The sequence below is a fragment of the Pempheris klunzingeri genome, chromosome 17, assembly GCF_042242105.1.
Source record: "Pempheris klunzingeri isolate RE-2024b chromosome 17, fPemKlu1.hap1, whole genome shotgun sequence".
In the NCBI taxonomy this organism is placed as follows: Eukaryota; Metazoa; Chordata; class Actinopteri; order Acropomatiformes; family Pempheridae; genus Pempheris; species Pempheris klunzingeri.
In genome coordinates, this window is record NC_092028.1 from 4,027,957 (window position 1) to 4,040,787 (window position 12,831).

At 42.4% G+C, this 12,831-nt stretch overlaps 2 protein-coding genes across 2 annotated transcripts; both read left to right on the top strand.

Moving 5' to 3' along the window:
• The first annotated feature begins 1,540 nt into the window (after positions 1-1,540).
• rundc1 (RUN domain containing 1) lies at positions 1,541-6,870 on the top strand. The gene is made up of 5 exons (XM_070847773.1): positions 1,541-1,964; positions 3,030-3,188; positions 3,807-4,005; positions 4,125-4,220; positions 4,409-6,870. Exons 1-5 carry the CDS (start codon positions 1,572-1,574, stop codon positions 5,269-5,271), a joined length of 1,710 nt encoding a protein of 569 aa, XP_070703874.1. The 5' UTR covers positions 1,541-1,571; the 3' UTR covers positions 5,272-6,870.
• A 2,375-nt stretch (positions 6,871-9,245) lies between these two features.
• rpl27 (ribosomal protein L27) lies at positions 9,246-12,419 on the top strand. The gene is made up of 5 exons (XM_070847589.1): positions 9,246-9,307; positions 9,838-9,920; positions 10,170-10,339; positions 11,841-11,951; positions 12,331-12,419. The coding sequence occupies exons 2-5, from the start codon at positions 9,840-9,842 to the stop codon at positions 12,377-12,379; spliced, it is 411 nt and encodes a 136-aa protein (XP_070703690.1). The 5' UTR covers positions 9,246-9,307; positions 9,838-9,839; the 3' UTR covers positions 12,380-12,419.
• The last annotated feature ends 412 nt before the right edge of the window (positions 12,420-12,831 follow it).

The window sequence follows — 12,831 nt, forward strand, 5'->3', positions numbered from 1 at the left end:
CACATTTGAGCCTTTTATTTTCTTTTGGTGATGTATGGTTTATTATCCTGGTTCATCAGGCCTCCCCTTAGTAGAGTTAAAAATAGAAACTAAATTGTGCCAATACATTTAATGAAATATGAAAACTTACTACTTGAATGAAAGGAATGAATATATAATAAGAAATCAAACAATATGAAGGGATAACTTTAGGAATGCTGCTGGAATGTGCTGTACAAACTATAAATAAAGGTAATATGGGCATAAACTAACAATATAATTTTCATAGGAATGTATTTATTGTGCTATTTACAATACGTATGTACATTTTCATTATTCAAAATGAATTATTTAAATTATTAAAATCTTAAACATGGGAATTATTTAAGAACCATTATTTTTAGGCGTATGCAATAGTTATTTTCTCAATTGATGTACAATATATTACACAGTGGTGGGATGTAATGGAGTATTATTGTTTTGCTGATAATAATTCTCTACTTTTGCTCAAGTTAAATTTTTAATACATTGATTTTATTTTACTTCATTGCACGCAAAAGAGACGGAGCTCCACAAGGAACTAATGCTATTCACTTATCAATGAAGCCAATCACTTAAAAAAATGACTTGGATGACTTCCAGTTTTCTGCTTCTAAACTTAGACAAAGCTGAACTTATTGTGCTTGGCCCCAAACACCTTAGACACCCAAACTAATCACACAGCTACTCTGGACACCTTACAGAACCTAGGAGTTATTTATAATTAGGATATGTCGGGGCCGCTGTGGCTCAGAGGTGGAGTGGGTCGTCCATCAATTGGAAGGTTGCTGGTTTGATCCCTGGCTCCTATGACTGAATGAATGATGTGTGAATAGATGAATGAGGATGTCATGTAAAAGCGCTTTGAGTGGTCAAAATGACTAGTAAGAAAGGCACTTTACAAATACAGACCATTTACCACATGGCCTTCAACTCCCACATAAAGCAAATGTTCTTTCAAATTTTTTCTTTTTTCACCTATATAATATTGCAAAAATCACATACTTACAAAGATGCAGAAAACTATTCATTCTTAACCTGACTTGTAAAAGAGGTATCTTGAGACAACTTTTGCTAAGACTGTACCATATAGTTAAAATGATTGATTGACTTATTTTACTTCTTTATTTATTTACTTTTATTTATTTACTTCCTCCAACACTGACAGTACAATAGGCTTCCGTCATCCATCCATCCATTATCTACACCGCTTATCCGTCAGGGGGAGCTGGAGCCAATCCCAGCTGACTTCGGGCGAGAACAATAGGCTTCTCAAGAATCACAATTCTGCGTTTGACCTCTTGGTAACAAGGACGCTTTTATTCTGAAGACACGCGTGCTGAACTTCCGCTATCACCCTCGCAGCGTCAGGTTACCTTGACGTAACTCCACTTTGACGTATGAATCATCCTTCTCAAGATGGCGATACACCTGTTTCCTCTGTAGTGATTCTTGTTGTCGTCTGTTCGAGGTAAGACAACCAAGTATCGGGAACGGACAGATAATAAACTGGCGACGTAGTTAAACAGCTGGAGTGAGCTCGGTCATCCAAAATGTCCACCGAGGAGCTGTCAGCCTCGGACAGCGAGGCGGTCTTCGCCGGCGCGGGGGAGCGATGGGCACCGGTGGGCGCTGTGGCCAGTCCCGAGGATGAGAGCGGCAGCGGGAGCGCTGGCAAGCCGACGCAGAGAGGCTCGTCGCCGGCCACCGAGGGGCTAATGGCCACCAGGCTGGAGAAGCTGGAAGAGGAGCAGGAGTTGCTGAACTCCTCTCTCCTCGCTCTCACATCACACTTCGCTCAGGTCCAGTTTCGACTGAAGCAGATAGTTCACGCCCAGAGCGAGGAGAAGGAGAGGATGCTGGCCGAGCTGGAGGAGTTCGCCTTCAGGGGCTGCCCGCATGTTGTGGGCTGCAGAGCTCAGGATGCTAAACAGCTGGAGAACTCGGTGAGCTTTCTAACCAGCATGGTCCTCCACACTGAGTGTACCAGGAAGGTAACAGCTGTCAAAAACATTTCCTGGAAGTTATTCCTATTTAAACGATCCCTATTACATCACAGTGTAGATTTGGGACTGTAATTAATTACACAGCTTTTCTATTTTTAGCCATTGCCACAGATAACTGATACGATTGTGTGTGTGTGTGTGTGTGTGTGTGTGTGTGTGTGTTAGCAATTTGTCACTGGACATAAACATAAATTACAACTAACCAAGGATTGGATAATTGTGACTGATATTTTTATATATTCTATGACAGCTTTTGATTTCATCACCACTAACCTGAGATATTTAACACTCCGACACTGACAGATCTGATCCATGTCCACTGTTCTCACTAAGACACATGCAGATGCAGATATAGGCATATAGGCACACATGCACAGTGAGTCTATGTGGTGTTAAAGCCAGTCACATTAACTGAAGTGATTCACCTCCATCGCTGTGACTTTTCTTATTGACTGTTTAAAGTGTGGCTGCTGCTGCGCCCACCTGCGTTTTGTTCCCTGGTCTCTTATCTCTGTTGGAAAATGTTGCTTTCTGCTACAAGTGTTGACTCAGTGCTGCAGGCTCAATGAAAATGCCTCCAGCAGATCACTATCTGTTTAATAAAGGCTTCTGTGTACACAACAACGTTAAAGCGACCTGCTTTGCTCCTTCCATTGTTTACTCCCTGCTTCTTTGCATTTACTTTTAACCGAAGCAAAGTCTCTGCCTCACGTAATATTTGTTTTCAATTACTGCTCATCTGATACCGCACCCTAAAGGTCTCTTCATCTCATTTCTCCCTTGCCACATGCTTTACTTGCAGGGGGATCTGGTGAGTATGATTTGTATGTTTTTTTGTAAATGTTGTGCCATAAGTAATAACAATCTTACAATCTTAAATACGGATATTGACATCAACAGCAAAATCCCACACTGGTGAAGATCCAGTACACAGTGGTCACTGTTATTGTGGTCCCTCAGTCTGTCTGTAGAAATGAACATCTGTCTGTGTGTTTCTGCTGTCAGACTGAGAGGGAGAAGAGGGAGCGCCTGGAGGCTCAGAGGGAGAAGCAGAAGGATCTCATTTTCCAACTGAAGACACAGCTGGATGATCTGGAGCGCTTCGCCTATCAGGAGGGCAGCTACGACTCGCTGCCCCAGTCTGTCGTCATGGAGAGGCAGAAGGTGGGATCACTTTTTGAATGATTACTCTTTGAATAAGTAGATAGTAGATGAGTGTAGATTGACTGAAAGCTCTACCTGAATGGAAAACAACTAAGTCTGAGTCTATAGCCATTCTAGCAGCTCTATGAGGCTGTACTTTGAGCTTAATGCTAAAATCAGCATGCTAGCATTGTCACCATGACAAAGTTAATCAGCATGAAGAACATGAATATCTGCATCACATTGCATGGCGTTCCATTCGGATGTTGAGATATTTCACTAAGAACAAAAATTTCAACCTCATATTGGGCATTGAGGAAAAGTCAGAGAATTACCAAAGTCATCCTCAGGGGATCATGATTGCAGCTATCAAGTGTACATGGCACTCCGACCAGTAGTAGATGAGATTTCATTCCAGACCAAAGTGGTAGACCAGATAACATTGCCATCCTTAGAATCCGTGCTAAAGGTTAGTTTGCGAATGTTTTGCGACCAACTGTTGTCTTGTGTCTGAAGATGACCAACATTCCCACCAACAGGTTAAGAACACCACTACCGCTAGAAGTAAATTCTCCACCTGCGAGAAACGGCCTACAGTAAGTCTATTCCTTAACCTCCAACCTTTGTTACATGTTTTAGGTCATCATTGATGAGCTGATCAAAAAGCTGGATGTTAACTTGAACGAGGACATTGGAAACTTAACGCCCGAGGAGCTCAGGCAGAGGGTGGACGCTGCCATCGCACAAATAGTGAACCCAGCCAGGGTCAAAGAGCAGCTGGTGGATCAGCTCAAAACCCAGATCAGAGACCTGGAGATGTTCATCAACTTCATTCAGGGTACATCATCTCATATACCCTTTTTCCTGTTTTCACTGCAGCGCCTGCTTGTTTGTTTGCATTTCACAGTTGTATTTTCTGTTGGTTTAATGACTTTCCTTGGCTTTTCCTTCTAAAAGATGAGGTGGGGAACCCTCTCTTATCAGATGGTGGATACACCCAGCAGCCACGAGCGTCAGGGACCAATGCCAGAGTTCCAGGAGTGAATAAGAAAGGTCAGTCAGTTCATATCACTCTCTAACTGCAGATGCCTGACTAAATGCCTGTTTTTGAATATGTACTAACTGGTAAGCTCTTAATAGGCACTTTATAAATGGCATGTTTACTGTAAGTGGTATTCAAAACCACCAGTGTTGCTGTCCAACACAAGTATATTCTTCTGGTTCTCCACCCCTCACTGCAGTGGACCCAGAGCAGGCCCAGAAGATGCGAGAGACCGGCCTGCAGCTGATCCAGAAGGCCCTCGCTGTACTGCAGATCTTCGCTGCGAGCCAGTTCGGCTGCGCGCCCAGCCACATTCCTCAGAGCGTGTGGCCTCAGGACTCAGCAGGGCAGGACTACGGGCCACTGCTGCAGCGTCTGGAGGCAGCTGTTGACAAGGTGCGAGTGCTGGGTTCTTGCAGACAGCCCTCCCTGGAACATGTCGTCAACTACACCAGCAACATGGCGCTTGGTCCTCGGGACGAGCTGACGACGGCTGTGAGGAAAGAGCTGGCGATTGCTCTGAAGGACTTGTTGTCTCATGGCCTCTTCATACCCTCCCAGACCATGAGCCTTGTGCTGGCACCCATCTCCTGCCTGCTGCCTTACACACCATCCCCACAGACCATGCATCCATGGGAACTTTTTGTTAAATACTACCACTCCAAAAATGGGAAGGCCTTCGTGGAGACACCAGCCCGCCAGCTTTCACAGTCCTTCAGCTTGCCAGTAGGAAGCGGCCCTGTGACCATCACCCCTAAACAGTCTCTGCTGTGGGCCATTCACACTGTGCTGAAGGAGCACGGACGCTACAAACGAGGACCAGACACAGAGTTCAAAGCGTTGGTGTGCATGGCTCTGAACGAGCAGCGGCTGGTGTCGTGGCTCAACCTGCTGTGTAAGTCTGGGACTCTGATACACCCGCACTACCAGTCCTGGAGCTACATGGCCCAGACCGGATTCGAGGGAGCCCTGCGAATCCTGGGCCGCATCAGCCACCTCAAATTCAACCTCCCAGTGGACCTGGCCGTTCGACAGCTGAAGAACATTAAGGATGCTTTCTGAGGAGACAACAAATCTATGAAAAGTAAAGAAATATCAGTCTAAGAAATCAAGTATTTCATCAGCTAGCCTACACTGCTCTTACGTGACATTCAGGACCAAAAGCATGACTTTGTGCTTCAAGTATGTAACCTTTTCAAGGTTATTTAAGTAGCTACCCATCTAAAGTAACGTGTGTGATGTCTGCAGTAAATGCATGGATGATTACGTTATGTGAGCTTAGCCATAATCTGCATATCCCACCATGTTTAAGATGCCAAAATGTCAACATGACAATGCTACTTGTACTGTAAAAATGCCTTAGAATGGAGACTGAGATTACCTCATGTTTAGAGAAGCCTTCCTGACCTTTGCCACCTGTGCTCATCATACATTATCCTCCCCCCTGTGTACATGATAGCACCCTAACCTATGCAGCACAGTGAGAGGTTGGATTCGTACAGTAATCTCTACTGTAATGTGGTCGCCACTTAGACAATCCAAGAAGAAAGATAAGGAACAGAAACACTAACTTGAATGCTCATGCTGTAGCTTCGGTTAGTAGTTAACACAGAGCTTGTGATGTATTGGTCCCTGTACTGATACTTGTACAGCTCCATTGTTCACACAGAAAAGAACAATGACTGTAAATGGCTTAGGTGGTAAACCACATGTAGCAGATGGGTTGATCCTAAAGCTAAACAGCAGCTCGCGGGTCTACTTAAAATGAAAGTGTGTAATATTATGCCGCTCTTAATCTATTACTATTACTCTCAACTCCATTTTAAACCTCTGATGCTGTTATCTCTTGCACATTGTGTTTCAGGTGTGCGAACAACGTTTTAGACCCTGTATGAACTGCTGCTTTCCTCCTGTTCCAGGTGTTGTTCAAATTTAATGACAGTGATATTGAATCATGAGAATTTATTTAATGATGTAATGGCTTACATCCCACATTTAACATGATTGTAGGGTATAAAAGGTGTTGTTTTGTTTCCAGTTTTTTTATCTTCCAGAGACAGCTGAGTTGCCCGTGTTATCTCCTTAAATACTGAATGTACAAACCATAGATGCTATTAAACTCTATGATTCCCTGCTGTTTATGGGATTAGAAATTCAGTGTTCCTGGGCCTGCATGTATGTATCAAACGTCTTGACAGTAAGTGTGCTGATACAAGATCACTGCGTTTGGATGTCCTGAGATAAAAACCTGATTCCATAACAGTGTGATGTGTGACTTGAGGGCACATTTTATCATTTATATTTATGTTACTGTGTTCATGGAAACTTTGTGTTCAGTTTGGGCAATGTCTAGTAAATGTAAGTCTATATTTTTGCTTCACATTTCCCCATTTCTGTTGTGTTTGTTCAGCTGTTATGTTGTGATTCCTAATTCGTAAAGAGACATTTATTTATTAGATAGCATGTTATAGCTCAACGTAGCTCTGAACATATGGGAACACTTTGTTTCAGTGGCTGCTGAGCTGTAGACAGTAGACACTGATTCAGTTCAATTGTGCTATTTATGTTATTTTTATTTAATTGCTTTAATCACAAATAATATATTGGCAGGTCTGAAATGTGTTGATTTGTTTTTATCATGTTTAATGCATACCTAGAGCTGTAAACAAATTAAACATGGTAAATTAACCTCTGCTGTTTATGAGTCTTTTCAAAAAACTGAATCTTTACACATAGATTTTGTTTTGATTTGATTCATTGGGAAACCTTTCTTCCCACTTTATTTGAACATCATGCAGAACATACTAAGTGAGACATACTTGGATAAAATAATGAGACATACTTAGATAAAATAATACTTAAACATCAATTCCCCCCAAAAAAGAAAAAAACAAATCCAAGTGCAAAAGGCGTAGTCATCTTGATATCTACCTTGTAAGATGGAAGAAATTCAGGAAGACATTTCCTCATATCTTTTATTTTTGTTTTTGTCAGCCTTCCCCCACATTTCAGAGGAAATACTGTACCTTTTCCTCCACTACATTGATTTTATTGTTAACTTACTCTGAAGATCAAGATTTTGCATCCAAACTACTGTTTATGATCAATTTGTAAAATATAATCCAGCACTATAATATCACACTGACATCGACTGAGGGTCACTTTGCATAATGAGTACTTTCCTAAGTACATTTTGCTGCTAATAATAGTGTACCTTTACTAAGATTTTGAATGCAGGGCTTGTAGTGGAGCAATTTTACCTTGATTGCTACCAAAATACCTTTATTTACTTAATGTCATTAATTTTATGGACAATTTAGATGCAAATATTTCAGATACTGTTTATCTAGTGATTATTTGGGGTAATTATCACATACATGCATGTGGGTGGAACAGCAGTACTCCCTCTTTCACTGTGTTCATGTAACATTTTGCCAACTATTGAAATATTTGAATATTTAGAAAAAAAAATGAACAGGCTAAACACTTGCTGTTCAAAATAATCTGTAATTATTATTATGACATGAACACTGACTTCCCTGAACATTCACACTTCACTGAAACCCAACGACGTCTTAACAAATAGAAAACTCCTAAAAAATACCTGATGAAGACCATGGAGAGGATCATCCTCAAAAACCTCCGCCCCCTGGTGAGCCCACATCTGGATCCACTGCAGTTTGCCTACCAACCGAGCACTGGAGTGGATGATGCAGTCATCTACCTGCTTCACAGATCCCTGACTCACCTGGAGAACACCGGCAGCACTGTGAGGGTCATGTTCTTTGACTTCTCCAGTGCATTCAACACCATCCAGCCGTCACTGCTCAGGGTGAAGCTGGAAAGAGCGGGAGTGGACTGTCACCTGGCTGCATGGACAACAGACTATCTCACCAACAGACCGCAGTACGTGAGGCTCCAGGACTGTGTGTCTGACATGGTGGTCTGCAGCACAGGGACCCCACAGGGGACAGTACTCTCCCCCTTCCTCTTCACCCTGTACACCTCGGACTTCAGCTACAACTCTGGGAGCTGTCACCTCCAGAAGTTCTCCGATGACACAGCCATCGTAGGTTGTGTGTCAGAGGGGGACGAACAGGAGTACCGGGAGGTCGTCTCCAACTTCGTTGACTGGTGTGAGCTAAACCATCTTCAGCTCAACACCAGCAAGACAAAGGAGATGGTGATTGACTTCCGCAGGAAGACATCCCAGACTGCACCGGTGAACATCCAAGGACTGGACATTGAGAGGGTGGAGACCCTCAAATACCTGGGTGTTCACCTCAACAACAAACTGGACTGGTCTCACAACACAGACGTCCTGTACAAGAAGGGCCAAAGTCGTCTCCACCTGCTGAGGAGACTGAGGTCCTTTGGAGTGTGCAGGACTCTGCTCAGGACTTTTTATGACTCTGTGGTGGCGTCTGCAGTCCTCTATGCAGTGGTCTGCTGGGGAGGAGGGAGCACGGAGAGGGACAGAAAGAGACTGAACAGGCTGGTCAGGAGGGCCGCTTCTGTCCTGGACTGCTCCCTGGACTCCATAGAGGAGGTGGGTGAGAGGAGGACACTAACAAAACTCAAGTCCATCATGGAAAACCCCTCTCACCCCCTGCATGAGACTGTGGGGGCCCTCAGCAGCTCTTTCAGCAGCAGGCTGAGGCACCCACCCTGCAAGAAGGAACGCTACCGCAGGTCATTTCTCCCATCAGCCATCAGACTCTTTAACACCAGCATCACTGGCTGATGTTAATATACTGCCTACCATCCATGCCATTCCATTCCTGTAAATATCCTATGGTGTAAATATTTATTTCATTTCATCACAATCCATATATTTATATCTATATTTGTATTTATATTTATATTTATATTTGCTATTTTTTGTCTTTTCTATTGCTTTGTTTCTTTCACTGTCCCTGTTTATATTGTTGCTGCTGTAACAAGAAAATTTCCCCCTATGGGGGATAAAATAAAGAAGTCTAAAGTCTAAAGTCTAAAAGGCACAGACGGAAGTGACGTAGGTTGATCGGTAGGGTCAAAGTTGACAAAAACCCTCTCGGCTTCCTTTCCTGTTAGCGGTGGCCGTAGAACAGCATCAGTGAGTCAAATTCCCTTCAAACAATCTTTAGCCATCGCTCCAAATCCGAGCATTTTCACAGTTTTTACCATACCACACCTACGACAAACAGTCCTTTCGCTAAAACGTAGCTGTTATTTTCGTGTATTTCTAACTCGACGGACGAAAATAAGAAATTATTACAGCGCTTCATCTCCGGAGCCGCTCATTCCAACATGGCAGCTTCCTTGATGTGGACGCACAGACTCTATTTGAGCCGCTTGTTAAAGCGGCATATCTCATATGTTGGGACTGTGTAGTGTGCTGTGTGGTTCCATTGTAACTGAACCAGCTGTAACCGGTGTATTTATCATGTGTTAGAGTGAAGGAAGCTTTCCCAACTGAAGAAATAATCTGATAGCCTTACCCGTGCTGGAGGCTAATGCTAACCTAGCTTGAATTTGGCTCACAACTTCCAGAAGTTTTCTCAATTTTCGGTGGTTGTCAATAATGTTTCATTGTGAAGTTTGCAGCTGTGATACAGAGTTTGACAATGTTTATCTTTGTGGTAGAAATGGGCAAGTTCATGAAGCCTGGGAAGGTGGTGATGGTCCTAGCTGGACGCTACGCTGGACGCAAGGCTGTCATCGTCAAGGTAAAACATGGCTGAATGTTGGCCTGTATTTGCTAAGTGATCGGTCTGCAAAACATTTCCCTAAACACGTCCATGCTCAAACTAGAGATAGACTGGCCAATTCCCTGCCAGTTCTCCTATGGTCATCTGTAAAGCTATTGTAGCCTTCTCACATGATCAGATATCGACAGTAATGAATGTCATTTGATAAATTGTGGATGATTAGTGCCTGCCTGACATCACAGTCCCTCTCTCAATCTATCATTGCAGAACATTGATGATGGCACAACCGACCGTCCTTACAGCCACGCTCTGGTCGCAGGCATCGACCGCTACCCCCGTAAGGTGACCACAACTATGGGCAAGAAGAAGATCGCCAAGAGGTCCAAGATCAAGGCCTTCGTCAAGGTGTTCAACTACAACCACCTCATGCCCACCAGGTCAGTATCCTGTGTCTGTGCTCTTATCTTCGCTGGTGGTAAAGTTTAATATTTTAATGTGCAGATACTTACAGCACTTAATTTCCACCAATACAAATGTGTAGCTTGATAAAGCAAAATATGTCTTGCAGTAAAGGTGACTGATGGTTGAAGTGCGTTAAGGATGCCCACAGAGGTCCTCTTGTGAAATGATCTGTAAAAGATGAGCAACTATGTTAGAAGATATCTGGTGCTACAGAATGTCAAAAGCTGGGAAAACGTGAATAGAGCGTGTAAATGTCTTGTTAAACCCACACTCATTAATAAAGAAAATAATGTGTTAGTGTTTTGGAAACTACATTTAAGAGTGACGCAGAATTCTAAAGGAGTACTTGGTAGGAAACCTATGCTGAGTGTAGAATACCATGATAAAACACCCCAAATTTGCTACAGCACCTCTGATGGGCTGCCTCTCTACAACAGGCTCACAGCTGGCGTTGCATTTTAGAGCCAGCTGAGAAGAAAAACTCCCATCTGATGTTTGAATTAACCACAGGATGGTGTAGTTTGTATCCAGAATAATTGAGGATTTCATTAACAGTAAATGTTAAAATGTTATACTTATGTCACAACTCATGTGTTTAACTAGATAAATTCTTATCTTGGTATTTTTATGGGCAAAACGCTTGCTCATCAAACCTCGCCTTTATATCACTGCCAAAGGATTTAATACAGTATGAAGGCAAATCTGTGACTTGCTTCCCAACATATAAACCTGGGATCAAAACGTATGCATTTATGTATGAAATTTCACTTCATGTTGTTCCTCTAATAGAGGCACAAAGCACACAGTCTGTTGATTCCCTGAAAATCATCCTGCTCACCTGTGGAAGCAGTTTTGTTAAGCTCAGATTCAGTAATCAGTTGAGTTCTGTTATAATTGGTAGTTGGTAAGGGCCATCCACACTGAGAAAGATTGTCATTATAGTTCCAGTGTGGATGCTGGAGTCAAAAGTAGTAGTTATCTATCTTGGTGTGGACGGTCCCTTTGGGCTGCTGGAAGATTGTGTAAAGTTTTTTAAAAAAAATGAGATGTGGTTTGAGGTATATTGGATGGTACTTTCATAAGGAAAGTGTACATCTGAATTTACTCACTGTCATTCTGGAGCAATGGTTGAACATGACAATCTTTGTGGCACAGAGCTCACGTGTACATTACTGAGCTAAATATGTTAATCAGCTGTATGGAAGGCTGCATAACTTAGTTTGATTCCTCTGTATGTACAAGATGTGGACTGAAACATGCACACAAATGTGATGAGCAGGTTAATAAACAGATAACCAGTTAGTCATTAAGGACATCTAAGCAGTGAAAGTAATGCTCATCTTTAGGTACCTTCCAAGCTGCTCTCACTTGCATCAAGTTGTAATTGAAAATCAGGTGAAAGAAATAAACCTGCTCAATAAACCTTCCTTGGATGAGTTTAATCAACTTTTCATCTTTTCCTCCTCTTCTCTTCAGATACTCTGTGGATATTCCTCTGGACAAAACTATTGTCAACAAGGATGTCTTCAGGGACCCTGCTCTCAAGCGCAAAGCCAGGCGGGAGGCCAAGGTCAAGTTTGAGGAGAGGTGAGTCCCCTGTTAACACTCCGTGTAGTTTTTCTTAAAGATTACTGAGGTTTTGCACTATGACAGCTGAAATGATCACTTCTCATAGTTCAGTGTACATCAAATCCACATGTTCTGAGGCCAGGGAGACACATAATGACTGAACTATGTTCTGTTCACCAGTACACTCACCAATATTGCCTTTACAGCACAGACTTTGGGGGCAAAGAACATGCCTCTCACTAAAGGATGGTCTTTTTGGACCACATTACTTGTTAGTAAAGGTTAATTATAATGGAACACACCTCCTAATGGCAGCCATTAGTTTGATGCGGTCAACATTGGTCAGCAATGTTTTATCAGAACAAATGTGCTAAATTTGTTTTTGTTGTGTTTGCAGGTACAAGACGGGCAAGAACAAGTGGTTCTTCCAGAAGCTCAGATTCTAACTTCACTCGGTTTCACAAATAAATGTTTAAAAAAATGGAATTTGACTGTTGACTCTTTATTAACATTTCCTGTCTTTTGAATATTGTCTGAGGAAAAACATATTTATTGGGTGACTGACTCAGAGGTAGAGAGGGTATGGGTCAACATCTCTCTCAAATAAAGGACATTGATCATACATGCATGTATACATTCATGGAACTATACTAAGTGCTTCCATCAGGTAAAAAGGATCGATTACAACACTAACTGGGATTTCACTTCTCTTTGACACAGTATTGTTAATGGGACAGACTTCTGCCTTCAGGGAGACTGACATCCATTTGCTCACTAAACATGCTATTAGTCAAATGTTCTACTTGGAAAAAATACAAGGCGATAATAAAGGTCTAATTTATATCCATAATTACATGAAAGGTTCAAGCTTAAATCCAAGATATGTTTCACTACCTGC